A 27521-nucleotide genomic window follows, 5' to 3' on the forward strand; every position below is an offset into this window, starting at 1 on the left:
TCAGGAGAAAAATACTTCAAAATCCCTTGCAGCAAAACTTACAGCTAACAATAGCAGAGCAATAGAAGCTAACACGAGACATCAGCCATCAGCCAAATAGAAATTGCCAAACACTCCTTAAGAACACAAAGCCCACATTGCACAAATCCCAGAACTTCAAAGTCACAAAAGCACATAAGAATCCTTCCACTCTCCATCTTCCTCCCTCCCTCCCTCCCTCCCTCCATGCCTCACCTCCAGCCGATGCTGCTTTTCTTCATTGCTGCCTTTCTTCATTCCTCGTGGAGGGCGACCCCTCCCCCGCTGCATTTCTTGCCTGTTTGTTGCTGCCAGCACAGATGGCTGCCATAGAAGTTGTAGATCGGCTCATGGCCGGCCTGCTTGATCTCCTCTCCTCTCCTCTCCCCCCACCTTCCGCCTTCTTTCCTAGAGCTGATTCCGCCTCCTCCCAAGGCTGCCTCTTTTTTCTCTCTCCCTCTTCCACCCAAACTGCCTCCTTTTATAGCCTATCCTGTCTCCACCTCCCTCCTCCTCCTTTCTCTCCTGGGTGAGCTGGAAGTGAGCCTGGGGCCTTTGCCTAGCCCCAGCCACTCTGCAGCTCCAGAGGACTCTCTCACAGTAAGTCCTGCGCTGCACTGGCTCGTTCCCTCCCTCGCTACACTTGGCTGGGCAGGGCCTCGTACCACCTGCCACGTACTAATGTACCACAGGTGGTATGCATACCACCAGTTGAAAAGCCCTGGTCTACAATGTCTTCTGGAATTACCTTTATCAGTACTGTAGTTCTCTCATTCCACAGGGGTTATAGTACTTGTCTAGAATACAGTTCTTTTGAACCCAGCAATATATATTGTTATTACTACAGATAGTCCTCAAGTTACAACAGTTTGCTTAGTGACCATTCGAAGTTACAACAGTGTGGACCATTTTCCACACTTATGACCATTGTAGCACCCTCATGGTCACATTTATGATGTTTGCAGTGTCCCAGAGTAATGTGATCTCCTTTTGCAACCTTCTTTTTTTTTTTTAGGAACATGTATTTATTGCAACCTTCTGACAAGCAAAATCAATGGGGAAACCAGATTCACTTCACAATGGTGTTACTAATTTAACAATTGCAGTGATTCACTTAGCAAATATGGCAAGAAAAGTTATAAAATGGGGCAAAACTCACTTAACAAATTTCTCACTTAGCAAAATAAATTTTGGGCTTAATTGTGGTCATAGGTTGAGGAGTGTTTCCTGGAATGAAAAGCAGGGGGCCACAGCAATCAGGACATAATAGCATCTAACTCCAGCCTCTCTTTTACAGTAATTCCAACTGTAAAAATTAGCTTTTATCTTGCTCTATTTCACACATCAAGCAAATAAAGGAAAGTTGTGATAATGCATTCAGTGGATCTAACAATATGCAAGTATTCCAGTGGTTTAGTTCAACAGAAAATTTGTTTAAAATCACATCAAAAAAGAGAAATAGAAGGTAATTGAATTTAGGCTGAAAGTAAAATAATGTTTATCCATATTCAGTGTGATAAGTCAGGAAAAATACACTGTAATTATGTGTAAGCATTGCTCATAATAGTTTATAAAAACATAAAAAATATGACAGTTTGTAGGTGTCTTACACTTTGCATGTAAAACTAAATCAAAACAATATTTTTCATTCCATATTAAGGTATACAGTTTTAACACACATTTGTATTAATTCTAATGTCAATACAGATGATTTTTTTACAATTATATAAAACTTCAGCAGCTTCTTTAACAGAGAAATTATATTCTGGGACAAGACACAATGACAAGAAAATGTCAAGGAGGGGCCTATGATGAAAATTCTGTTCCAAGACTCTGAATCTCAGAAAGATCCTGTTTAACAGATAGAGTTTACATAGAGGTCAATGGTCAATGGTTTATTTTCAGTAAAGCTTTTTAATAGCACAGAAACCCTTGCTTTATATATAATGGTTACACCTTATAAACCTTACATGAATAATTCAGCTAGCAATAAATTGTGTTGTCAAATGCTAGTCATTTTGGAACTGGCAGCCTGGGTATAAAAAGATGGAAAATAATTTCAGTCAGTCTTAGTCTGGAATGATTACTGTTATCTTTCATAGATATAGGAAATATCAAAATAGATCAGCAGATAGAGAATGTGGAAGGTCATCTCCATCCTACCAAAACTGATAATTAGGGAGTAGTTAGTCTAGAGTCAACTTCTTGCGCCTTGCTACTTATTTGACAGAGAAGAGCAGTTGCAAAGAGATTGAGTATATGTAGTTTCACCTTAAAATAAGCACCGAATATCACATAAAATATCATATAAAAAAATGTTGAGACTCTAGAAAGAGTACAGAGAAGATGTACAAAGATGATCAGTACAAAGATGATCAGGGGACTGTAGGCTAAAACATACAAAGAACGGTTACTGGAACTGGATATGTCTAGTTTAATGAAGAGAAGGACTAGGGGTGACATGACAGCAGTGATCCAATATCTCAGAGGTTGCCACAAAGAAGAGGGAGTCAACCTATTTTCCAAAGCACCTGAAGGCAGGACAAGAAACAATGGATGGAAACTGATCAAAGACAGAAGCAACCTAGAACTAAGGAAAAAAATCTTACAGTTAGAACAATTAATCAATGGAACAACCTGCCTCCAGAAGTTGTAAATGCTCCAACACTGGAAGTTTTAAAGAAGAAACTGGACAGCCATTTGTCTGAAATGGTATAGGGTTTCCTGCCTGAGGAGGGGGTTGGACTAGAAGACCTCAAAGGTCCCTTCCAACTCTATTATTGTTATTGTTACATACTAGTTTATACAATGTCTTGCTTATAACAGAAGGCAGTTTCTATCCATTTCTTCCAACTGCCTCTTAAAGTAATTGATATGACACCTCAAATGAGCACCCATATGAAAGACTTGATAATTCTGAGTCCTTGAAGTTACCTTAGACTAAACATGACTTGTTTGGGTTTGTCTCTTCACAGGAAAGTCAGCAGGGTATGTTTTTTGACCATACCTTGGCAGATACCCTTGCCTCTTCATGTTATACAACAACCCACAAGTTGTGCAAATCCAGCCACAAAATGTCTACTCCCAGTCATAAGCTATATTTGCAGGATACTTTTGTCTGTGTTTAATAGAAACTGATAAGGTGACATTAAAAGACTATCACTGATAGTTTAACCTCTGGATTTAGGAAAGCTTGTTTTTTTTTAATTGCAACTTAAATTGTGACAACTAAACAATACAATGTTAAATGGTTTTGTATTGTGATTTACTAAGGAAATATTTTTGTTGTCTACCATTGTCATTCCCACAGAGCTTAGGCAAATGAGAAAATGTATTATCCATCATGGAGGATGATTTTCAATTGAGAGTGGAAATTAGGTTTTTTAAAATAATGTTAGCATTCCAGCCCTTTTAGTAGATTGTTATATTAGTTTTTTAAAAACATGCAGCACATTAGCTAGGCAACTTGATGTGTTGTATTGAGGTTTACTCCATATAATTACCTCCCTGTTTATACTTAATACCATAGACTGGCACATCCATTTTCAAAGTCCCAAGAGAATGGTCATTTACAATGTGAACAAGTCCTGTACTACAATGAAAGAACTAAATGTGCTTCTGTATGTCTTTTTCTGTGTGAGAGAAACAGATGGCATCACTTACATATGCATTGCATGTGGATGTGAGCACAAGTGACAAAAATCCAAAGGCAGACCTACCCACCTCCCTTTCTACTGAATACAAAAGCAAAATACACAGTACCTGAGAAATTACCATACTAAGCGCACGGTTTGGAAAGTATGAGACATTTTGGTTCTCACTGATACCTAAGTTTTTCATTTCTTAACAGAGCCAATGCTTTGTTATATTGTCACATAATTCCAGAGAAATGGAATAAATCATACCTATTCCATTCAACAAAGCTAAATCCAGTAAGCATATACAGGGTTTCAGCTTTAATCTCTCTCTTTTTTTCAGAAATACCAAACGCCTCCCTCCCTGAGCAACCACAACCTCCCACTTTCTTGATATTGTGTCTTATGCAATGTATCCCTTCTGACAAAGGAGATTTTAAAAAATGATCCCTGTTCTCAAAGAGGCACTGAAAAAAATATTATTTTTAAAACATATTCTTTGTTGTTGTTGTTTTTTTTAAAAAAGGCCTATCTGAACAAAACAACTATGTTTTATAAACATACTGTACATTTTGATACATTTTTAAATTGCATATGTATTAAGAGATTCAAGAAAGCCTGAAGCACATTTGTACAGAAAGGTTCATTAGCGCTAAATCAATATGATCAAGTTGCTTGGTTTGTCATTGGGATCGGGGAAAGCCAGTTTCAAATTCATCAGACTCATGGGCCATGCTGAACTATCATTGCTGGCATTCATGCAATATGCTAAGCCACGTGGTCCTTTGTTGTACTATCTTGTTCTGGCATAGAAACTTTGTGGTCTTAACTTTGTAGTTAAATAAGATTACATTAATCACAATGGATAACTATTAAGAAGAAGCAGCTATGATATCCAACTCAGACTACAAGTTAGCTTACAGTTAAACAGCCACTAGATCTATAGAAAAACAAAATAGCATGCACGGGTGGCAGTAAAATGGAGACTCTTCTGTTCCATTTTTTTTGTTTTTACACTTAACTGTTGACTTAAATTACTATCAACCCAATCCTGAATCAGCATAAAACTATTCTGGCATGATATTTGGTGCCTTTTTTGTTGATTCCTACCCTGACTCTATTGCCTCTGTTCTGGCCTGATTTTGTGTATAAAGAGCATAAAAATCAAAGGGATAGGTTGATTCCTCTGGCTTTGCTGTCCTCCCTCCTCCACACATCACCAGCTAATAAGAAAAAATATTCTATTGATCATGTAACGTTCATCCATCATCATCATCATCATCATCATCATCAGGAATGAGGTGGCTACAGATTCTGTTCTTCACCTTTTTTTCCTTTGCCTTTCTTACACTGCATTCTAAATAAAAGGTTTTTTTTTTAAATGGATCAAGTCACAAAAGGAGTAGCACTTTCATTTACACTTTTTCCACTCTTCCTTTTCTTTTCTTTATAAAAGCTTTCAGATCCCTTCATGGACTTTTTGGAGGCAATGAAAATAGAGGTGGTCTTATTTCAGTGTTAAATTAGTTCAAACAGTTACATCACTTTCCTTCAGATTTCACACACCATTCTATCTGGCTACCTCAGCAGACAACAGCAGAATGGCAACAGAAGAGGCTGGAAGGGGATCCTTAGGGAAAGGCATGCTTATATCAGTCTGAAACAGCCAATAAACACATTTCCACTTTCACCTGATACCATATGCCTAATTTCGCCCCTGATTGTCTGCCCCAGCAGTTAGAACAAACCAGGAAGTTATCAACTTTTGCCTAAGTAGCAGTTTCTGCATATCTCTGGCAAAGTCATCTTCCTTAGTTTCTATACCAACATAATGAGTGGTGAACAATAACAGATTTTACACACCATACATTACAGTTGCCATTGGATGTGATCGGTTTAAGGGAGAAAACTCTACTTGAACTTAAGTACAGCGAAAGAGTTAAAGTTAAACCCATCTCATTCATGTCTCAGCGATGAAATGAGAATTACATGATAGAGACATAGGAAAAAATGCCAGCATGTTTGTACTATAGTTAGGTACAAAGTAATGAAAGCCCTATGGCAGTGATGGCGAACCTTTTAGAGACTGAGTGCCCAAACTGCAACCCAAAACCCACTTATGCATCGTCGAGTGCCGGGTGGGTGTGGCCCATTGGCTGGGTGTGGCCAATTGGGTGGGCGTGGCAAATTGGGTGGGTGTGGGTGTGGTGGTAACGACAGACTAGGTGGGACTAAAAAGTTCAATCAATTAATTCCAACTTTGCAAGATCTTTTTTTTCCCCGCGAGAAGCTGAAATTGACGCATTGAACCTTTCTTTTTTTTTTGCACATGGTGGCGGAGGCCTAAAGCAAAAAGGTTTTATAAAACCCAGCTGAAGGCCTAGGACTGGGGCGACGGCGTGCGTGCCCACAGAGAGGGCTCTGAGTGCCGCCTCTGGCACCCGTGCCATAGGTTCGCCACCACTGCCCTATGGCCATATAAGCATTAATATTTTGAAAATAAGAGGATTGGTGTAATATTAGCTTTCCTGAATCCCAAATGTAATTACTTCATTTTGGGTCAGACAACTACAGGTTTTTGTTATTTACAAAGAATTGAAAGTAGAAAGTGATAATCATCACCAATTACGAGGTCCAAAAGGAGTGGGTGTAGCAAACCAAGGGAACCTTCAGTCTGTCTAATGTTTGATAAATCAGTACCTTAACCATGATGAAGACAGAGCCCTGCTGAGCATGTTATGTAGATAAAACCTTTATGGCTACTTCCATACCATACCATTTTCACTTCTCATAAAGAAATTTGAAACTAATCAATGATATTTTTCACTTGTTATCCTCAAAATGCTGAGAATACACAGGGATCATCTTGAATCAATCACTATTCCCCCCCATATGACATGCAGAAAAGTGAAAGAATGACATTGAATCTCTACCGCTTCCCATGTATGTATGATGGAAACAATGTAAGATAGTCGTGTCAAACCCGCGACGTCATGTGATGTTGCTCAACGTATCGGGACTGTTTTGCCATTGCCGGCAATGGGGTGGGCATGGCTTCCATGTGACACAGCCGGCCCGCGGACTGGCAGTTTGATACCCCTGATGTAAGAGAAGGTTCAATGTATTTTTTAAACTTAACATAAGTACAATGACTTGCCTCTGCTGCACTGAAAAATGCATGGAAATAATAACCAACCTGCTAGAAGAAGTCATATGCACATCTACTATAGTTCTGTCTGGCACAGAGTGGCCAGCTGGATGTATTGATAAGTTCCCAACCTAGACTGAAGAGTGATTGTCCCTTCCGCTGTTGCTTTCAGCAACAAGAATTTAAGCTGTGCTGCCTATAATTCAGCAGGTAGTAAACAAGAATCACTGATAAGTCTGATTCTCCATGAAAATGTCCAGTCTTATTCTAACCAGCCAAATGGCTATCATAATACTGAGAATAAATTTCACAGTAACCCTGTTCTTGTGAAAAAGCATTTCCTTCTGTTAATCTCTGAAATAGCTCTGAACGTGAAAGAACAACTTATCAGCCATTTTGCAACCACTAATTTGCGTGTGAGGAGATAAACTCTTACCATTGCAGACAGTCTTCAGGAAGTCAACACCAAATTTTTTATGGCAAGGAACAGCCTGCCCAGGAACTGGAGGCTGAATATATCCACTCCATTCCAGTCAGAAATATACACTGCCTTGCAGGGCTACATTATCATTTCAAGACTAGCTTTGTTCTGATTTCAAATAAATTGGTGCAGAGCTAGAGAAAAAATGAATCCCACTGTTATGAACACCCAGTGTAATGCTATAAATCAGATCTGAAATGGGACACAAAAGTGACACAAAACTTAGCCTATTTCACAGTGTTGCGATATATATTAGACAAGGGCAAAAACATGAGTCTCTGGAATAAAGACAAGAAGCTCAAATAATGATACTCCTTGATTTTCCATATAGACTTTTTCTTACTGTTTGTTACTTGAGAAACAAACAGAGTAAAATGAAGCTCATTCTGTAGCCAGGAGCATATACAATCTCACAAACCAAAGAGAGGAGAAAAACAGAACTGTCTGTAGCAAACATAGCAGTTGCCAGGAACGTATAAAAATAATCACTTGACATTAAAGAGGCTCCCTTTCTGGAAGACAGAAAACAGGGAGAGGTCCAAATATTTCTTTACCCAAGAAAAATGTGCATTTGGCTTACATTATATCTTTAGTGCAACATCCATTACCTCGTTGCTTATGCCAGTGGTATTCTTTGCCAAGTGGCCTCCACTCACTCCACTGACCAGCAACTGCTATGCCCCACACACACTGCCTTCTCTAATTTCTCTTTCCTCTGCCCGTACATTTGCATTTTAATACATCACCTGAAGAAAAGATTTGAGTGGCCACAGCCAAGAATGCATCCGTCACCACAGTTTCTGAATGTAGAGATATGTTTAGCTGCCGTGCTATGTTTCGATAAAGATTGGGCCTGATATACTCCAGTTCATCCCCTAAAAAAAGAAACATAAAAAAGCATTTTATACACATGCAAAACATATTTATTCAAATATCTGAATCCTACTTTCTGTTAAGACATTCAAACTGGATGCAAATTCACAAAAATCAATAAAATTATAGGATGAAAGCATAAAGCTAATAACATGTTCTTACATAATAGCTAAAATGTTGGGACTGGGTGAAGGCAAAGAGGGAATACAGCACTATTGGCACCATCAAAGGGAATTTGTTGTGGCACCAGATTTCTTTGTTTCTGTTTGTGTTGCTTTTTTACCTTTATTTTTTGTATGATGTTGGTTTTATATAATTGTTGTGAGCCACCCAGAGTTACGGTTCTAAAATGGGCAGCAAAGCAAATCTTTTAAATAAATACATACAGTGAGTCGCTGGAGCTCTCTGAACCTCACTGTTTGCTTGCAGATGTTTCATTACCCAATAGGTAATATCATTAGTGGGAGTGTCTAATTTTCAGCAGAGACAGGACCATTCCCAATGCGAACTAGGAAGAATAATGTGCCACAGATTGTGTGCCATTAGTAGAAAGACCACACCTCTCCTTATTACCTGATGGGTTTCCCTTGACAGATGGATTTCCCTGGGTAGCCCTGAGAATAAAGTCTTAATGAGAATATCAAAGGATAAAGAAAAAACAGGAGACTAGTAATCTGTGCTTTAGAAAGGCAAAATGAGCACAGCTAAGATATCTGGGGGTCATTTTCATGATTTGACTTTTATCATGAGATGAGATATAGTATGATAGACCTGCAGCCAACCTAGAAAAGATACAAATTAAACAACAGCTACCTAACATTAGTACCCAAATTAAAATAGTTGAAAATATTCTCAATTCAATCAGTTGTATAATGCTTTTTGGCAGTGAGTGTCTTTGTTTCCTACTCTGGGGTGACCTCCTTAGCCTGTGCTTCATAAGCATCTATTCCCNTTTGTTCATAAGATATACATTCAATGCATATTCCTCTAATGCAAACATTGTGTAAATAAACTAAAAAAAATAGCTCTAAAAATGTTTCTACAAATCACGTCAGATCAAGGACTTGAAAGTCAATCACTGTTTATTTCTTCATTCCTCTGATCCTTCAGAGAATTGTTTTGCGACTTTGACTTGACCTAAAGAGGTGTTGCCCTAATGTGGTATTTACATCTAAAAGTAGACATGCAACTACAAACATCCACAAGAAGTGAAACCGAGTCATGTATTTTGACCTTCATACTGTGTGTGTGTGCATGTTCTTGTGAGAAATAACACCTTTTCTTTTTTTTCCCTTTGCCCTACACTTTTCCCTTCCCTTCTTCCTTCCTTTTTTCCCACTGTTTTCTTTTGTAGTTTTGTATTTTATATTATAAACTAATAAAATAAAAAAGAAGTAACAAAAAAGGGCTGTTGACAATTTTCTAAAAGATCAGGGCAGCCGTTCCTACAACTGGCCTCTGTGCTGGGAACTCTGATTTTATACTCCCAACACAACAAAAGGATTATCAAACTGAAAGAGGCAAACATGATATTTCTTAAGATGAGGCTGCTACTTTCAATTCAAAAAGCAAGATTTTTTTCCTCTATTGGAAAAATGGCAAAGTGCCCTTCTGCACTTATGTTAGCATGGAGAGCAAAAGACAATATAATCTATGTCTTAATCCTGATTTTATGTGATTCACTGGATGCTATTTTAAAAAAAAAGGATTAAGAGCAACCGGATGGGGGGAGGGTACATCAGCTTTATATTATGCTAGTCTGATATATTTTTTTACTATTCAGTTGTGTGGTTACGATTTACCAGATTTTCTTGCTTATGTTTTTGTTTTTAATCATCTTTAAAGCTAAAGCTCTGGATTCAAATGTTTAAAATAATATTTTGTTCAAACTTGCCCCCAATATCTTTAGAAATGTGGTATTGTTTTGCTTCAGATATGGCTAAAAATGTGATAATCTTCCACTAGGACCCCAGACAAAATGAGGATTAACTTTTCATTGTTGAAAAAAGGGTGTATCCCATTAAAGCAATCTGTCAACCTCATCTGAAGCAAAAAAAAAAAAAAAGATTTCCATGGTTGGAACATGATAAAAGTTTATGGCTTGCCTGAAGCTGTGAAACATTCATCAAGCAGACTAATGTGTCACTAGCTATTTCACACTAGGGCAGACATGAGGTGCTAAAATCAGGAACCTTATTTATTTCTCTGACTTCTCCCTAGCTTGGCAGCCTCTCCTTGATCCTCAATATACCCTTCCCACAGAAGCATAGGAGAAAGATTATCTCACCCAGAAAAGGCCATATCCAACATCAACTTTCTCAACATCATCAAATATTTTTTAAAAATTGGAGTGAGCACAAAGAGGTTGGAAGCAGCCAGGGGTGTTTGTTATCTTTGCAAAAGGAGAATCTCTGGGAACAAATCTCCAGCTCCATCAATTCCACAAACTTCTCCAGACATTTTGCAAGTACCATCTCAGTAGGCATAGTGCTCTTGTTTTGCAGGTGAAAAGTCAGAAGCTCAGGTCCTGACAGCTATTACTGTAGTACAACGAGAAAATAATCTAATTTACAACCCTCAAGAGCCACCACTAATCAGTGTATAAAAAATACACTTAGATGGACCAGCTGTTAGATTTGCTGGATGAGAACCTATTGTGTTCCACACCTATCTGTTCCCATTGTACAAACATTGATAACTGTTGCCATTTTCTATCCACTCATTTCTCTGTCTTGGATCCTACATCTTCACCACCAGTTTGAACTAGCTACTAGCCAGTTCTGAACATGGTAAATATGCATTTAGTTCTTCTTTCATATGTGCCAGAGCATCATTCATCAATAGGAAGATTTATCTATATTTTCTTTTCAGCATCAAATCAGTGTGAACTCCTTTCCTCTGACAGGCATTTTCAGTTAATATTAAAATCTTGTCTTCTATGTGGAATTTGGAAGAAAGCAATGGCAAACCATTCTGCATGCTGCCAAAAATATTATATCAACATGGCTATGTAGTCACGAATAATCAAGCTCAACCCCAGGAATTATTAAATCTTAACTACATCTGGAATGTACTGCTTCAGGAATTGTGCTTGGCCATCACTAGCTTTTACAGAGAAACCAAAATGTATTTTTCTTGATAATTCATTATTAATTAATTTTAGCATTAGTTCTTCTAGCTTTTAATATTCTATATTTTAATTGTTGCCAGCTGCTTTGACTTCTCACTTAAACAGAAAAATGGTATACTTATTGAAAAAATTAAGTTGCTGGTTGAAAAGTCTTATACTTTCTTTTTTTTGAAAATCTATTGGTATTATATTTTATTCATCTTATACAGTGAATAACAACCTGGGAGTTTTATATTTGAAGAATGGCTTAAATGGGTTTTTTTAAGTAATAAAATAAATAGCTCTCTACATGAAAGCCATTTCTCCCTCCATTCCTCTCTTTTGTTTTATGTGTTACTTACACAATCTTTTGGAAATCTCATTTAAACCAACTTATGAAATATTTGGCAGAAAGCTGTAACATTTGACCCTCTGAAGGGCTAAATTGTTCCATGTAATCTGATAAAAAAGAGAGAAAGGAAACATGGCATATACATGCACAGCCTGATAAGGAACTTAGCTTTTTCTGAGAATAAGAACTTTCTGCCCAGAGTGTGTAAAACTCCTTCATGAAATAAAGCAAAAAAAGGCAGGAAATCAAGGACGGCAGCTTCTGAGAAAAATAAAACCACATTTGGATGAGATATAACTGAAACTCCTAGGGAAAGCTATTTGCTGTCATATAAGTTGATTATTTTGCTTGGGAGAGAAGGCCTTCTAATTGTGGCAGACTGCCTATGGCACTACCCAAAGCTTTAAAATATTTACATATCTGCATCACTCACTTTTCCATGAATGTGAATATAGCACCAATCTCCTGCTTTCACACATAATTTTAGAATGTAAAAAAGTACAAAAAGACAATGCAGAGAGCTCCAAAAAGCTAATCTCCAAGGTGTGGGAATAAAACAGCAAGCGCTCTGCAGTTCAAGTCTACAAGGATTGCATACTCCCTACCCCCACCCCTAAATTCACTCATACACTGATGGAGTCTGAGTTGACAGCTGGTGACTAAGAGAATCTTGAGATCAGGCTTCCCTAGGCTGTTTGAGCACATTTGGAATACTGAGACTGTATTGTAACTCTTCCAAAATGATTTCTGACATCTGCCATGACAATCAGGTGTGGAAGTTTCACACAGAAAAAAACAAACAAATAAAAAAAACAGCATTGTGCTCCAGTCGCCTCTTAATTAAATTTATAAGAATGCCTCTAGGATTTATTTATGACTTATAAGCATTTTTGGAAATACAGATTATACCGGAAGCTACATTTTGCTTTGTAGCATGCCTGGTTCCAATGCATTATTTCAATAAAATCAAAAAATAGGGAGGACAGGGAATTTGATAGGTGCCAAAGAATGTATCTTAGCAGGCACACCAATTGCCTAGTCCAGTGGTGGCGAACCTATGGCACGGGTGCCAGAGGCGGCAATCAGAGCCCTCTCTGTGCGCACAGGCACCGTCACCCCAGTCCTAGGCTTTCAGCTGGGTTTTATAAAACCTTTTCGCTTTAGGCCTCCGCCGCCGTGTGCAAAAAAAAAAAAGTTTCAATCAGTCAATTTCAACTTCTTGCGGAAAAAAAAAAGATCTTGCAAAGTTGAAATTGATTGATTGAACTTTTTAGTCCCACCCAGTCTGCCGTTACCACTGTGGCCACGCCCACTCAATGGGCCACACCCACCCAATGGGCCACACCCACCCAATGGGCCACACCCACCCAGCACTCGACGATGCATAAGTGGGTTTTGGGTTGCAGTTTGGACACTCGGTCTCTAAAAGATTCGCCATCACTGGCCCTAGTCGGACCATAGTGGGGATCCAATATCATAAATTCATCAACAAATTCAGAAAAAGACCAGCTTTTGAGTCTGAGGGCAAACTCCATGTTAGGGAAGTAAGAAAGCAAAGAAAACGACCGTAACTCTTTAGCAAAGCTGTCTGCAACCAGATCTGGAATATTAAGTATAATCATTATTAAGAATACTGTTTGATGATCAATCTCAAGAAAGGGAAACTAAATCAAGAAGAGAGCTTGATCAGTGCCTTTATAAGGAAAGTTACAGTATTTCTGGATGTTTAGTTCTTTTTTAAAAAAAGGAAGTGACATATGATACAAATTATCCATTGAAGCTGAATGGTAAGACATTCTGGATAAATAAAAGGAAAGACTTTGGGAAACTCTGTGATTTCACTGTAATTTATTATAATAATGACCACCAACTGAGATAAGTTTAAAAGACTATAAATCAGGGGTGTCCAACGTGGCAGCTTTAAGACTTGTGGACTTCAACTCAAGCTGGCTGGGGAATTCTGATAGTTGAAGTCCACAAGTAATAATGTTGCCAAGGTTGCCTTGCTTTAAATTATTAGTAGTTGTGGTGATTATCTGATCTGGGAAGTAGTAGTGGCTATAAGAGGGGGGAGTGTAGGCTGAGAAAATATCTAACAGGCACTGAGATTTTCACTCAAGATAGATTGAGCTTTTCTTCCTAAAATCTGTACTGGAACATTTTGATGACTGGATTTGCATGAAGTGTTGAATCACAAACTAGATGACCCCAAAATCTTATATATTTTCTCCATTAACTAAGTTTAATGTAACTATGAATATGTCATTCAAGTACAACTTTTTATCACAAGTTCACTGTCATCTACATTATTTACAGTATCAGCCAAAGTTTTAGTACTGAAATGTTTCTAAATAATTGCCTAAAATAATTTAAAAATATTAAATTAGCACCAAGTCTATTGAGGTCATTGTAACGGGAAAATAGCAATCATCATCATACTTTTTTGCCCACTATGCAATTCTCAGTTATTTTCATTAAAGTAGTATTTCTCAATCTTGGCAACTTTAAGATGATTGGGCTTCAATTTTCAGAAGAATTGGAATTCTGAGAGTTGAAATCCACTCACCTTAACATTGCCAAGTTTGAGAAACAGCATTAAACTAGAGCAGGTCTGACTTACCGAACAGGGGGTTCGGTAGTATATGTATTTCAGTGTGAATTTGATTTCATTTAATGCTAATCCTAACTCAATCTATTGTACATTTCATTCCGGTTTTAACTGGATTTAATAGTTAAGATGATTATCAAGTAGACACCTTCAAGTGTTGTATCAACATCTCTCTCCTATTTAAATATTTAACACCAACATAATCAATGGAAGGCAAGCTCGATATTTCTGTGCAGCAATTAAATGAAAGGGTGCAAAATCCAAGAAAAATAACAGGACAATTAGACTAAGAAAATAGATGGAAAGAACAACAGCAAGAAGGAAATAAAAGTAATTCACCCCTTCCCCCAAAACACAAATTCTGCCGTAAAGGATATTGTAGAAAAAATTAAAATTGCTACTATCACCAGGATGGACTAAAAATGACATATCAAGCTCTCTGACCCTTTATGATATAACTCTCAACCTGGAGGATAGAGTTTAAAAGTAGTGGAGGATAACAATCAACTGTACAAAGATGTTATTGCATGTTCAACTCTTAAAACTGATGTTCCAAACCGAGGATATCATTAATTAAATTTAGGAATTTGATACCAAAGAATACGGGGTAGCTACCACCTTGGCCGGCTTCACAAAAGGTTGGACCAATTCATGAAATCACGTATATGACATAATTTTATGTACTTTGCACATATTTATTGCAAATTCAGCTTTAAATGTAAAATGTAAGCAATGTTATAACATTTAGAAATTAGAGTTAATATTATTTTTTTTCTTTATCTTTAAAAGTTAAAGTTATCTAACCATCAGAGTGATCTTAATTTCTAATCAATATTGTATAAATACCACTGTATCCAAATAATATAATGTACTACTTGTGTTTTATAAAAAATAATATAAAAAAGAGAAAAAAACGTCTTAGTAGTACCACTAGTAATTCTTATTATTTTTCTCTCTCTTTTTGTTTTTGCAATTTGGATTATAAATTGCTTTAATCCTATGGCCACTTTTTGGGGGGATGTTGTAATTAATAAAGGTCATTAGTGTGAGGTAGATAATAATCAAATAAACATGCTGAGAAAGGCTATTTGGCCTCTTTGTGTACATCATTAGCACTACTGAAGTTTAATATCACAGGAAAAAAAACCTGGACAAACAATAACGACACCAGAAATAGTTTCTATTCCCCTTCAAACTTTGTAGAAGAAAGTAAAATTTTCTAGGTATTGGCTAATAGGTGCCCACAAAAGCAGCAAATTTCAAATTCAGCTCAAGAAATAAAGCCTAAAACACCTCTAACCAAATTGTTGTCTTGTTATGAACTCTCATGCACAACCCTCTTAGTCTGGGAATAAAAAAGGGTTAACAAAGCTCTTTTGGAATTCAATGCATAACATCCAGCACATACAACTCCCTCTTCATCCATACGAACAATTGTGAAAATAACTTATTGCTCTTGCATGACATCTGAAACCCTAGAAGCCATCTCTTACTACTCTTGGATAATCTAGGGCTAGTCCTGGCACAGCCCAAGCCAGTCCGAGAGCATGAGGGACAGACTATACCTTTGTTTTCAATAAACTGTAGGAAGGTGTAGGAAGGCTGCTGCACTCAACAAAATGGACTCACAAACTCAGACCAAATGAAAGCAGATAGCCTGTATGCTATAGTGAGACGTGTCCATTGTAACTGCCATCAGCACATGTGATGCTTATCACAGCTTGGTTCAAGGAGAACTGGAAGCTAGTTTGCTCTTGGCAAGAACAGATGCAAGTCTGATCTATTACAGAGAAGTTCAGAAAACCAAGACGCTGAAGAGATACCTCTGATATGGCAATGATATCAAAATGTGTATTTCTATTCAATATCTCTCTCAAGACAATGTAGGTAGGTTGTTTTGCACCTTAGTTGAGCTCATAAGAGCCTTTTCAGATCCAAGCTGCCTATAAATTGCAGTATTAAAAATAAATAAGGTTGCAGCTCTATCTTACATGACAAACCTCTGCATGCACAGATAGTGAATAGGCATACTCATGAGGATTCCAGCCCGGAAGAATTTTGTTTTATACGTTCCTTGAACCCAGTAAGAAATTATTTTAAAGGACCTGAATGGTGGGGATACCTGATTTAGGAATACAAGATATTAGAATATATGATTGTAATTATATACATACATACACACACACACACACACACACATTCATAGCCTGGATGTTGCCTTTAGTTAAATATTTTTTGAAGCCTGACAAAAGCTTGCTTTATTTATATATTATGTTTCACTTTTGTTCCTCAGGCAGACATACATGCCAAGAATCAAAAAACATGTTACCTCGTCCTTCTTTTCTCCCTCTTCCATAACTGAAGAAAAGCCTGTTTTTAAGTACTTCTTCAAATATTAGCAGATATACAACATCTGCTAATGCAGCCCTTGGCCAACTAGCACTACAAATCAGATAGACATGTTTTCCATGGTGAGAAAATAGGAAGGGCGCCAAAAATACAGACAAATGTCTTTATTAACAAATCCTGTACATTTGCCTCTCTTTTCACTAAATGCAGGGGAGGATGGGATAGATTTTGCCATTTTGGACCCTGAGAAGAAGAGAGAGCCTTTGTGTCACAAGGATAGAAAGAAACAAGAGGCAAACAATTGTTAGGTGATCTCAACATAAGGCAGCGGTTCTCAACCTATGGGTCATGACCCCATTTGGGGTCGATCAACCATTTCACGGGGGTCACCAAGCAAGGCTGTCCGCCATTTTTTCCCCCCTTTTCCGGCGGGTGCCTTACCTCCCTTGAGCTGGGCCAGCTGGTGGTCGGCCTGCTCCGTCTCTGCCGCTTGCCAGCTACGCCTCGGCCGGCGCAGGGGGCAGAACCACGCATGCGTGGCGCTCCCGGGCAGGGAAAGTCCTCGACTTACGACCGGTTGGGTAGTCCTCGACTTACGACCGGTTTAGTCCTCGACTTACGACCGGTTTAGTCCTCAACTTACGACCGGTTGGGGGTCGCGGCATTAAAAAGGTTGAGAACCACTGACATAAGGGATGAATAAGACTACAGGTAACTTTTGGAGAAAAGAGCAGAAGTATCACAAGCACAACGCCATTCTAACATATCTAGCCAGGCATAGCTTTCGTCCATTTTTGCACTTACCCAACCTTAAAAGTATGCTGGACACTTCTGCTAACTTGCCCACTGGAACAGGTGAGCTGTGCTCAGGCTTATTCCAGCCAATTCCAGCCCGAATGAGCCTGGAGTGAATGTAGTCCCTGCAAAGCACCTTGGCTTGAGATACAAGCTCCTTGTCGGTGGGAGTCCGGTCAAACACTTCCATCACCTCTGCAGCAAAGACAGAAGAACGTCGGAGCACTTCCATCCTATCACTGATCTTCAAACATGCTGGGTAAAGTCTTCTTCAGGATTTCATTGTTGGGTCACCTGGAGAGGAATCTATACCTAGAGAATGTCTTTGCGGGATACTGCTTCGCTGCAATTTTCAGTAAAGATGTTCGTTGGAGATCCCTGATTGACAAATGAACAAGAAATTATCCAACTGTAATCAATAGCTGTTCATGTTGGCTTCCTGATAAAGGTTAGTTTATGCTGAAATCAATGCGCAGCATTATCTGATGCCTGGTTGTTCAAAGTAGCTTTCTCTAACTTGATGCCTTCCAGCTGTATTAGCATCATAACTCCCAGAATTCCAAACCAGCATTAAGTAAGGAACCCAATCAAGGAAGGCTGAATCAAATTGTTTTCCTGTGGAGCTTACATATAGATAAATGTGCTCATGGTTGCAATTTTATCAGCATTTGAAAATATGGAAGTAAACTCTTCTGAATACACAATCACATGGTGGACCTCAAGATTTCTGCAAAAACAACGGAAGATGCAAACACACATTTTTATAAACTTAATTTTCTGAAGGGTGTTTCCAGACAAACTTTTATCATTTGCCTTCAAGGTGGAATTTTTACAGAAGATCCAGAAAATGATATATTTGTTTTGTCACTATTCTATGTATTTCCATTTCAATTGCCTTTTGCTTAAAGAAAAATCAGAAAAAATCCATTAAGACAGAAAAGCTGCAGAGTATCTTTTTAATGATAGAACAGGGCACATGAGTCTGGAAACAGCCTCACACACACTCTTAAAAATCAGCAGTTATAAAAACAAATTAATGGAATCTTGAAATAACATTTGAAAGCATCTTGTTTTCTGCAAAGCAGGACAACATACAGACAGGCAAACACCAATGTTCAGTGGTAATGACATCAAAAGAAATAGGCATGCCATATTATATCACTTGCCGAAGCAAAGAAAAAAAAAAGGAATAGTGACAGTTTCTTCACCAAAGATGACATTCTATCAATGTCATGTTTTAGGAGACAAAAAAACACCCAAGCCTTTTTGTTTCATTTTTTTATCTCCATCTAAAATAAATTGACATGGCTATACAACATTATTTCTCAGTTCTGCAAGGACACACGTTTCCTTGACTTCCATTTCTACTGACTTTATGTTTTAACATACTCAAATACTCCTCTTAGTCAGAAGTGTGACTTGAATATTTAACACAGGCACCAAGAGTTACTTTAAAAGTTTCTCACAGGACACAGAAAACATTTCCAGCCAATCCATTACTGATAAAATAATATTTAATCAATATTGAGGTAAAGAGTACAACCCTGAATATCCAAGGAATGTCCTCAAAACACACATACCACTAAACTGAGAGTTAAAGCATAACAGCATCCAATGCCACCCTATACCGATTTCTACAGGGACTGCATGTAGCCAAAATACATAACTTTCCCGCTGGAACCTGATACAGGGAATTAGAAACCTACTTAGGCATTAGACACTATAGCTCTCTTCACAAATCACACAGCAACACAAATGTGCCAACCATATTTTAGCCTAGTCTCTTCTGCAAACCCAGAACCGTGAGAAATTATCTATGTTCCACTGTGCCAGGCGAACCTATAAAATCAAATTAACCGATAAACCATAATTAAGTGTGCCACTATGTTTATAAACAAAGCTCCCGACGGGGCAGTTAATCTTATTCAATCTGTTCTCAGTCAATGCAAAGGCAACAGCAACGTCCACCCGTAAAATTTCCCAACGATGTACCTCTCCAAGGCATTTCCACTCCACAGTGATGATCTGCAGTGCAGAATGTTCCTTGCGTGCTCCGCTTTAGTTGTGGAGAGTTCCTTGATTCTCCCCACTGGGACAGGCTGGGCAGAGATCCCAAGGATTCTTGATTGTTGAAATTCCGCAGAAAGCCCTGATGCTTCCAAAAAAACTTCCTGCCGTTGTTCCTTCTGCCTTCACGAAGCTCCAGAGATTCCAGCGCTTGCTCGATTCCCTCCGTGGATAAAGACCTTCTTGCTATAGCCTTGTAAGGCAAGTGAATTAGCCAGGAGGAGGAGGAGCGTGAAGGAATTCGCCCGCCCCTTTCTCCTTTCTCTTAAGGAGGCACCAGGAAGCTGGGCCCAAGAGGATTGAAGGCTGTTTTGTGCTTAAAGTACCGGCTGGTCCTCGGGTATTCAAGCACTGCCTCATTCAAACTGAGAGCGGTTCCTTTAAAGTGCTATGCCAAAGGTGGTTTTTTCGGTCTCGGTTTAGCTTCTATGAATTTATCCAGCATAGGCTTATTTTGTGGTGAAGCCATCCAACTGTGGTTTATTAAGTAAGCTCTATTGAAGCAAAACATGACTTTGCATATTGAACAAGCATCTGCCAATAAAACAGCTCTTGAAAATGTAGGCATAAAGGTGATGTGCTATACACTTCTGAGCACGGCTTCTTCAACCTGGTGGGGCTGTAGCTAGATTTTGCTAATCAGAATCAGCTTCCTTTGTAGTCTTGCATATTTTATTTTATTTTTTTATTTATTTTATTTTTTAAAACTCGTGTTTTTCTGAAAAGGAATCCATTAGTCTCATACTCTCAAAAGAATCTATGCCCCAAAGAGATTGTGTTTTAGAGCAAAATCTTCTTATTCCTCAAAGGACTGAAGAGTAGTTTTTTGGCCCTGCCTACTGAAATGAGACCCATCCACTCCACTCATAATTCATACTGAATCTGCCATCTAAACCTATTTGGCTGTGTCACTTCTACATCAATTACATCAGCCAATCACTCAAAGCTGAAGCTGTTAGCTCAGTTGCTTCTCTGCTCTTCTCAGTTATTGGGCTCAGACATTAGACTAAACCATAATATTTGTTCTCACTTACTCTGTTGTGTGAACCAGCTATTCCTGTTTTAAGTTCAGCATGTTTGTGAACCAACCACTTATGTATTCAACTAACATAACTGGCCCCTGAAGTCTTAAATCAGGGGTCTTTAAACTTGGCCCTTTTATGACTTGTGGCCTTCAACTCCCAGAATTCCTCAGCCAGGCACACTGGCTGAGGAATTCTGGGAGTTGAAATCCATGTCATAAAAGGGCCAAGTTTGAAGACCCCTGTCTTAAATGGTGTTCATTGCCTATGCCTAGCAAGGTAAAACCTTTAAAACTTATAGGCAGCATAACTCTGTTCATTATGAATATGTACCAATTGTTGTGCAATAGCCACGAACCAGGGATGTCAAACTGGCGGCCCACGGGTCGGACGGGTCACCTGCAGGCCATGCTCACCCCAGCTCCGCAAAGGCAAAAAACATCACGATACGTCACGTGATATGATCCAATTTGACACCCGTGCCATGAACATTCAGCTGGCATTTATCCATTATCCATTTGTAATGCAATGGTTGACACTTCTTTCACCCCTTTTGTATCCAATGTAATGTCACTATTTTCCAAAAAGCATTTGACAAATATGCACACCTGCATTGCACAGCTTCAGCATAAAAGAGTTCGTCCCTATATATTTCAAATAATAAACTGAGTCCTGGTCCACACTTGCTTACATCAAAGATAGCAATTCAAATATATCTCAGAGGAAAGCCACATTTCCATTGCAAGCAGGCTTCAAGAGAAGATGGCATTTTACGGTTACTAACTTCCACTGCCACATGGACTAGTCAGATAGGGTAAGAAGCTCCTTATCATTAAATGTTGTATAGACTTTGATAGACACATTCTCCTTTCTTTAGGGGCTGATAGAGAAAAACAGGATGACTGTTTTGAGTTTGCTCATGTGTTTTATTTCCCAGATACACTTGGACAGACTAACCGCAAACAGTAGTTAATTCAGCCACTAATAAAGTCTATTCTGCGTGACTAAGTTCATACATTATTCTAAGCCATAGTATGTTTTAACCATGGATTCCTGGATAACTTTTAACTAGCTGGGTTTGCTTAATGCAATAAAATATAAATCACACTAGTTGTATTCACCACTTTTTTTAACATGGTAGAGGAAATTGGTGTACAAGATACTTGGAGAGAAACTAATCCAGCAAAACTACAATATACATTCTACTCGAATAGCCATAAATCTTGGTCCAGAATTGACATGGTTTGGATGATGCCTGATTTAAGAACTAATATGCAGGAGATTGAGATAGAATTAGGCACTTCGACAGACCATAATCCTGTAAGGAATACCAAAAAAATTAAGATGGACCTTGAACCAATCCATATTAAAAGAGAAAGAATTTATAGAATTAGCAACAAAAGAAATGAGCTTTTTGTAAAGAAAATAAAAAAGAAGATATAACATTACAAAATGTATGGGATATAGCCAAAGCATACTTTAGAGGTGTAGCCATAACATACATGGTGGCGAAAAAAACAAAGAAAAAAGACAACAATATATACTGTTAAGGGAAGTATTTAAAAAAACTAGAATTAGAACTACAAATAAATCCACAAAAGAAAATACTGAAAAGACAAATGGAAATAATAAAACATAAATTAAATTTAATAGAATCAGAACAATTGGCACAGAAAATTAAAAGAGCAAAACAAAACTTTTTGGAAATGCAAATAAACCATGAAGATGGCTAACTTACAAACTTAAAAAACAGAAGGAGAAAAAATTGATAAACAACTTAGTAGGTGAAAAAGACTGTTTACAATTTAAAAATGAAGCAATAAAAAATAATTAAAGAATATTACAAGAATGTATGATATAGAACAGGGGTGTCAAACTTGCAACATCACGTGACATATCGCGACATATCGCAACTTTTTTGCCATTGCTGGGCATGGTTTCGCTATGATGCATCCGTCCTGCAGGCTGCCTGTTTGACACCCCTGATATAGAAGAAATTTCATGGGAGAAAACGATTCAATATATGGAAAGAAATAATTTACCAAAAATTCCAGAAAACTTTAAAACCATGTTAAATGAGAAAATAACAATGATGGAACTGACAGAGGCTATAAAAAGACAAAAAAACAATAAAACATCAGGACCAGATGGGCTTCCGGCAGAGTTTTACAAATGTCTACAAGATATATTAAGTGTACTGTTGAAAGATGTGTGTAATGAATTTTTATTGGAGGCTAAACTTCCAAACACACAGACAGAAGCAAATATTACTTTGATACCAAAAGAGGACTTAGACCTGACACAGATAAAAAAATTACAGACCGATATCATTACTAAATGTGGACTATAAAATCTTCACTTCAATAATAGTGGAGAGACTGAAAAGATTTCTAACTGAATTTATACATCCAGATCAAAATGGATTTCTACCAGAGAGAAAAATAAAAAATAATTCAAGAGTTATAATGAACATGTTAGAATATTATGAAATACATCCAGGGAAATAATTGGCATTAATATTTCTAGGTGCTCAAAAGGCATGTGATAATGTTTCTTGGCAGTTTATGACTCAACAACTAAAAACAATGGACTTTGGACAAAATTTAATAAATATGATTAAAACAATATATTACAAACAAATAGCAAAAGTGATTGTAAATGGAGATTATACAGAGAATTTTGACATAAGAAAAGGCACAAGACAAGGATGTCCACAATCTCCATTGTTATTTATTTTAACCTTGGAAGTTTTAAATAGAAATATTAGACAAGACCCAGAAATTAAAGAACTAGAAATAAAAGGTGAAACTTATAAACTGCAAACATTTGCAGATGACTTGGTATTATACAAAGACCTAGCTCTCTAGACAAGTCTATAAAGCTAGGAAAGTTGGAAGAAAAAATAAAATAATCAGCAGTAAGGTGGATGGACTTAATTATAGTGACTGATGCAGGACCGGAAGGACAGATTATCCTCACTGAAATCTAGATGGTCAGTGAGAGGTGACACCAATTTGATGGCACATATTCAGTCAGTCTCTCATCATGGACAGGATAAGCAGGAAGGCATACTTTAGAGCAGGGCTCCCCAACCCCCAGTCTGTGGTCCGGTACTGGGCCACGGCATGCCAGCAACCGGTCTCCACAAACAAGCAAAGCCCCATCTGTGGGATGCAGGCAGCACACAAAACTACACACTCTCTGGTCCACAGAAAAACCTCTCTCCACAGAACTGGTCCCTCCAACCTCCAAAAGGTTGGAGACCTCTGCTTTAGAGTCAGTATTTCCTTCAGGGACTCTTATAAAAAATATTATTTCTTTTAAAAAAACCCCAATCTGAATGAAAGGCATTGGAATGAAGGACCTACGGTTCAAGCTCTTTCAGATTTACAGATAAAAATCTGGATTTAAAAAAATAAAGCCAGCATACATAGCAACATCTGAATCAGCAAGTACAATGTTATTGATTACAAAACCCAAAACCATTTTTTAAATCACCTCCTACTCTTCTCTTACTTAATGCATCTATGCCTCATGCTCACATTATAGTTTCAGCATGTAATAAATATATTGCATTACTTATGTGATTACAATTATATTTTGGAAATCTACCATCAATGTGGAGTATCAAATAGTTTATAGTTACAGTATTTTCTATGGTGGCTTCTAATACTAATACTGTACTTGATTTATAGCAGTTCAAGAGAGGCAATAAATACAATGGCAGAATAGTTTAATTGAAGTTGAATGAAAAGTGCTAATTTCAAAGCTTCTAAAGTATGGCTAAAATATTTTGTGCAATATTAAAAATAAATGATAAATAGATTAATGTACATCTTTTAATTAGAATAAAGCAAACACATGGCATGGATGGGCATATTACATTTATTTTATTTTAAGATAGTATGTTTATCATTATGAGGTTGTATATTTTTAGTCAGTTTTGTTTTAAGTCTCTGAAATGTCCTTCAAAACATATTTGTAATCACCAATAAGAACATAGTTGTAAATATTGGACTGAAAATGATGTATGATATATAGTATATTGTCTATGGTAGCAATTGTCAAGACTGGGACAGGATGAATCTCTATTAAACTTGCAGAGAATTTTGCCTCCCCAGTCTTGGATTCTACTTCTTTCATTCTAATGCAAATTAGAGCAACATGCCTAGTAAAAGAAACTTTTAGATAGGAAGAATATACCGTTATAGATCAGAGGAACTGCAGAAAAATTTTCAAGGATTACAAGTTTGGGTACATGAGGAATGGTGGCACTCATGAACAATACAAGAATGCAAGACAAGTTTTTCAAACTGAAAACGTATACATTATTACAATGTTAGATTTCAAAGTGGAAAGTACAGTATATGAATTACAAATAAAAGAATTGTTTCTGGAGTTTCACTGAAAAGCAGATGAGTATAGGGCGGGATTTACTTAATCAAGGACACAATAAGCATTGAGCAGAAATGTTAAGAATCCAAACCACTTCACTTCTTGCTTACTAAAACAATCGAAATATCAAAGTAACAAAGACAGTTGTCAATTTCTACTCTTACTATATACAAGAAGGAAGATCCACAATAGAAACTGCCTATTATAAAATGTCTTGGAGAAAAATAATTCCTAATAACTATTGAACATAGTATGCTTACCAATCTTGTTGTGAAATGGAATTGAATTATTCCCCACAAGATTGGTAGGAATTTATAGCCTGGGGGAGAAAATTGGCCACCCACGTTGTTGTGATCCTTAACTAAGACTCTAGGATTCCTAGGAATATGACTAGACCAGATGAATCAGCTGCTTCTCAGAACAATTTCTCCCATTGTGTCTTAAAGATACAGGGGCACTCTGATGTATTAATAATATTAAAGATATATTAAATAATGAAATGGTAAAAAGCATGAAAAATGATAATTTCTGCTTTTTCCTGGTGAAAAATTAGACAGTGATAGTGATTTTTTAATACCTTATATCTTCTTACATTTCATGTTAGTACTATAACAGTACTTTTATTGTTTTTCTTCTTTACCAAATTCTTCTTTTTCTTTCTTTTCTATTTTACTTTCTGTTTTTATGCACATTCTAATTTTATTCTTTTAAGCTTCTATTAGTTTTTATGAATTGTAATATTTATTAAAATTATTATTAATAAAATGAAACAGCCTTTCCTCAAAGATCCCATTGGCCCCAACCCTCTTGGCCTCTTGTAAAGCATTAAAGATCTGGATGTTCCCACATGTATTTGGACCAGGTGGTTGGGTGAGCTGCACTGATAGTTAATTTTGTCTTTGTGACTGAAGTGGAACAATTTTTTTCTTTTGGAACTCAGGCATGTTATATATGACTTTTCCCCCTACATATTGTGTATATTGTTTAAACTGTGTTTTGTTGTGGTGGTTTTAGTTTTTTGTAATCTGCCTAGACTTGCTACGGTGAGATAGGCAATTACAGAAATTGCTTAAACATTTACTAATGTATGCTTATATTTGAATTAGAAAAAATGATCCACAATTTTAATTTTAATGAATTGGAAATGTAACCCAACTAGAAACATATTTGGTCAATTGATTTAAGTTAAAATAAAACTGTTGTATTTATGGAATTAAAAACCAGGTTATTATTTTAAAAAAATAATTCTCTCTGGTGGGTGGGTGGGTCAAAAGAAGAAGGAAGGACTTCTACTTGTGGTCAATGTTAGGCTGGATTATAGATTGCCCCACTCTGGGGCTCTTTCCCCCCCCCCCTTGAATCTAAACACTGGGCCAAAATGTCTTTGCAACACCTTTTTTTGTGATTCAGGCCTAAGGAATTTTTAACTGTAGTAGGGTTAAAGTAAGATTTCCCCTTAATGTAACCTATGCAAGGGCAAGCACAAAGATGTATAAACATTTTTAGACTACTGTCTATTATCTTGGCGTGGTGGCTCAGCAGTTAAGATGTTGGGCTTGTTGGCTGGAAAGCCGGCAGCCCAGGTTGAAGATCCAAGTGCCACGCAATAGGGTGAGCTCCTGTCCTTGCCCCAGCTCCTGCCAACCTAGCAGTTCCAAAGCATGCAAATGTGAGTAGATAAATAGGTACCACTTTGGTGGGAAGGTAATGGTGTTCCATGACATCCTGCTGGCCATATGACCGCAGAAATGTTTTTGTATAGCGCTGGCTCAATGGCCTTGAAATGGAGATGAGCACTACCCCCTATAGTGAGCAATGACTAGCAGAGTAAAATCCGCAGGGGACTCCTAGTATCTTGAAGGAAGTTAGAGGATTGCAGTGATTAGAAAGAGATGCCATAAAGAAAGGATAGGGGTTGCAACAAGGACAGCAAATGTGATGCTGATATGCTTTTACTGGTGTGTCAAGCATTCTGCTAAGTATCGGAGAAAGGCCCTGGAATTAGTACTCCAAGCCCTATTCTGCACTGACTGTTTTGCTCTTTATGCTTAGGCATTAGCTTCTGTGGATTAACACATTTTGATTGCTGATAGATAAAAAATTGTTTTAATCTTACCCAGTGCTTTTTTTCTAAAAAAAAAAAAAAAAAGGTGCCGGAACTCACACACGTCATACAACCCGCCTTGCCTACCCTACAAGGTTCCATCCAAAAAAGGTGCCGGAACTCCGTTCTGGGCGTTCTATGAGAAAAAAAGCTCTGATCTTACCTACATTGCTTTATGTAAATTAAAGGTTACCAAATAGGACATTAAAAGTGCTAATCATGTCAATTTTTTATGTCACATAAGACAAATATACATTGCAGTTTCCTTTTTAAAAGAGTTTTCCTCCATTTTGCCAGCTCCTATGCAGAGAGAAATAAATAGAGCCTTGAATGTGTAAAATCATTTTAAGAATGAGGAACCAAGGTTTGCTGGGCAGCAGCCTCAGGGAGAGGAGAGGCAGCAGAGGCAGCAGCTTTCCTAACTGGATATTCTAGCTCCTTGAAATCAGGTAATTCTGGTGGCTGGTTGTTGTTGGGTTTTTTTTTGCTTACCTGAATAATTTGTGCTAGCAAGCATATATGAATACCTTTGAAAGGTCTTTTGCCTAGGTGTGTATCTGAGCAC

At 37.5% G+C, this 27521-nt stretch overlaps 1 protein-coding gene across 1 annotated transcript in view; it reads right to left on the minus strand.

The window, feature by feature from the left end:
• The window catches only part of BOK (BCL2 family apoptosis regulator BOK), a 29831-nt gene extending 10203 nt beyond the window's left edge, over nucleotides 1–19628 (minus strand). Inside the window, exons 1-3 of the mRNA XM_015824510.1 lie at nucleotides 19361–19628; nucleotides 17378–17746; nucleotides 8029–8157 (exon numbers count right to left, since the gene is read on the minus strand). Coding sequence (XP_015679996.1) covers nucleotides 8029–8157; nucleotides 17378–17600 — 352 coding nt within the window. The 5' untranslated portion in view covers nucleotides 17601–17746; nucleotides 19361–19628. The remainder of the gene's footprint in view (nucleotides 1–8028; nucleotides 8158–17377; nucleotides 17747–19360) is intronic.
• Nucleotides 19629–27521: the final 7893 nt, after the last annotated feature.

The sequence above is a fragment of the Protobothrops mucrosquamatus genome, unplaced genomic scaffold (assembly GCF_001527695.2).
Source record: "Protobothrops mucrosquamatus isolate PMUCROS unplaced genomic scaffold, P.Mucros_1.0 scaffold_191, whole genome shotgun sequence".
Taxonomy (NCBI): Eukaryota; Metazoa; Chordata; class Lepidosauria; order Squamata; family Viperidae; genus Protobothrops; species Protobothrops mucrosquamatus.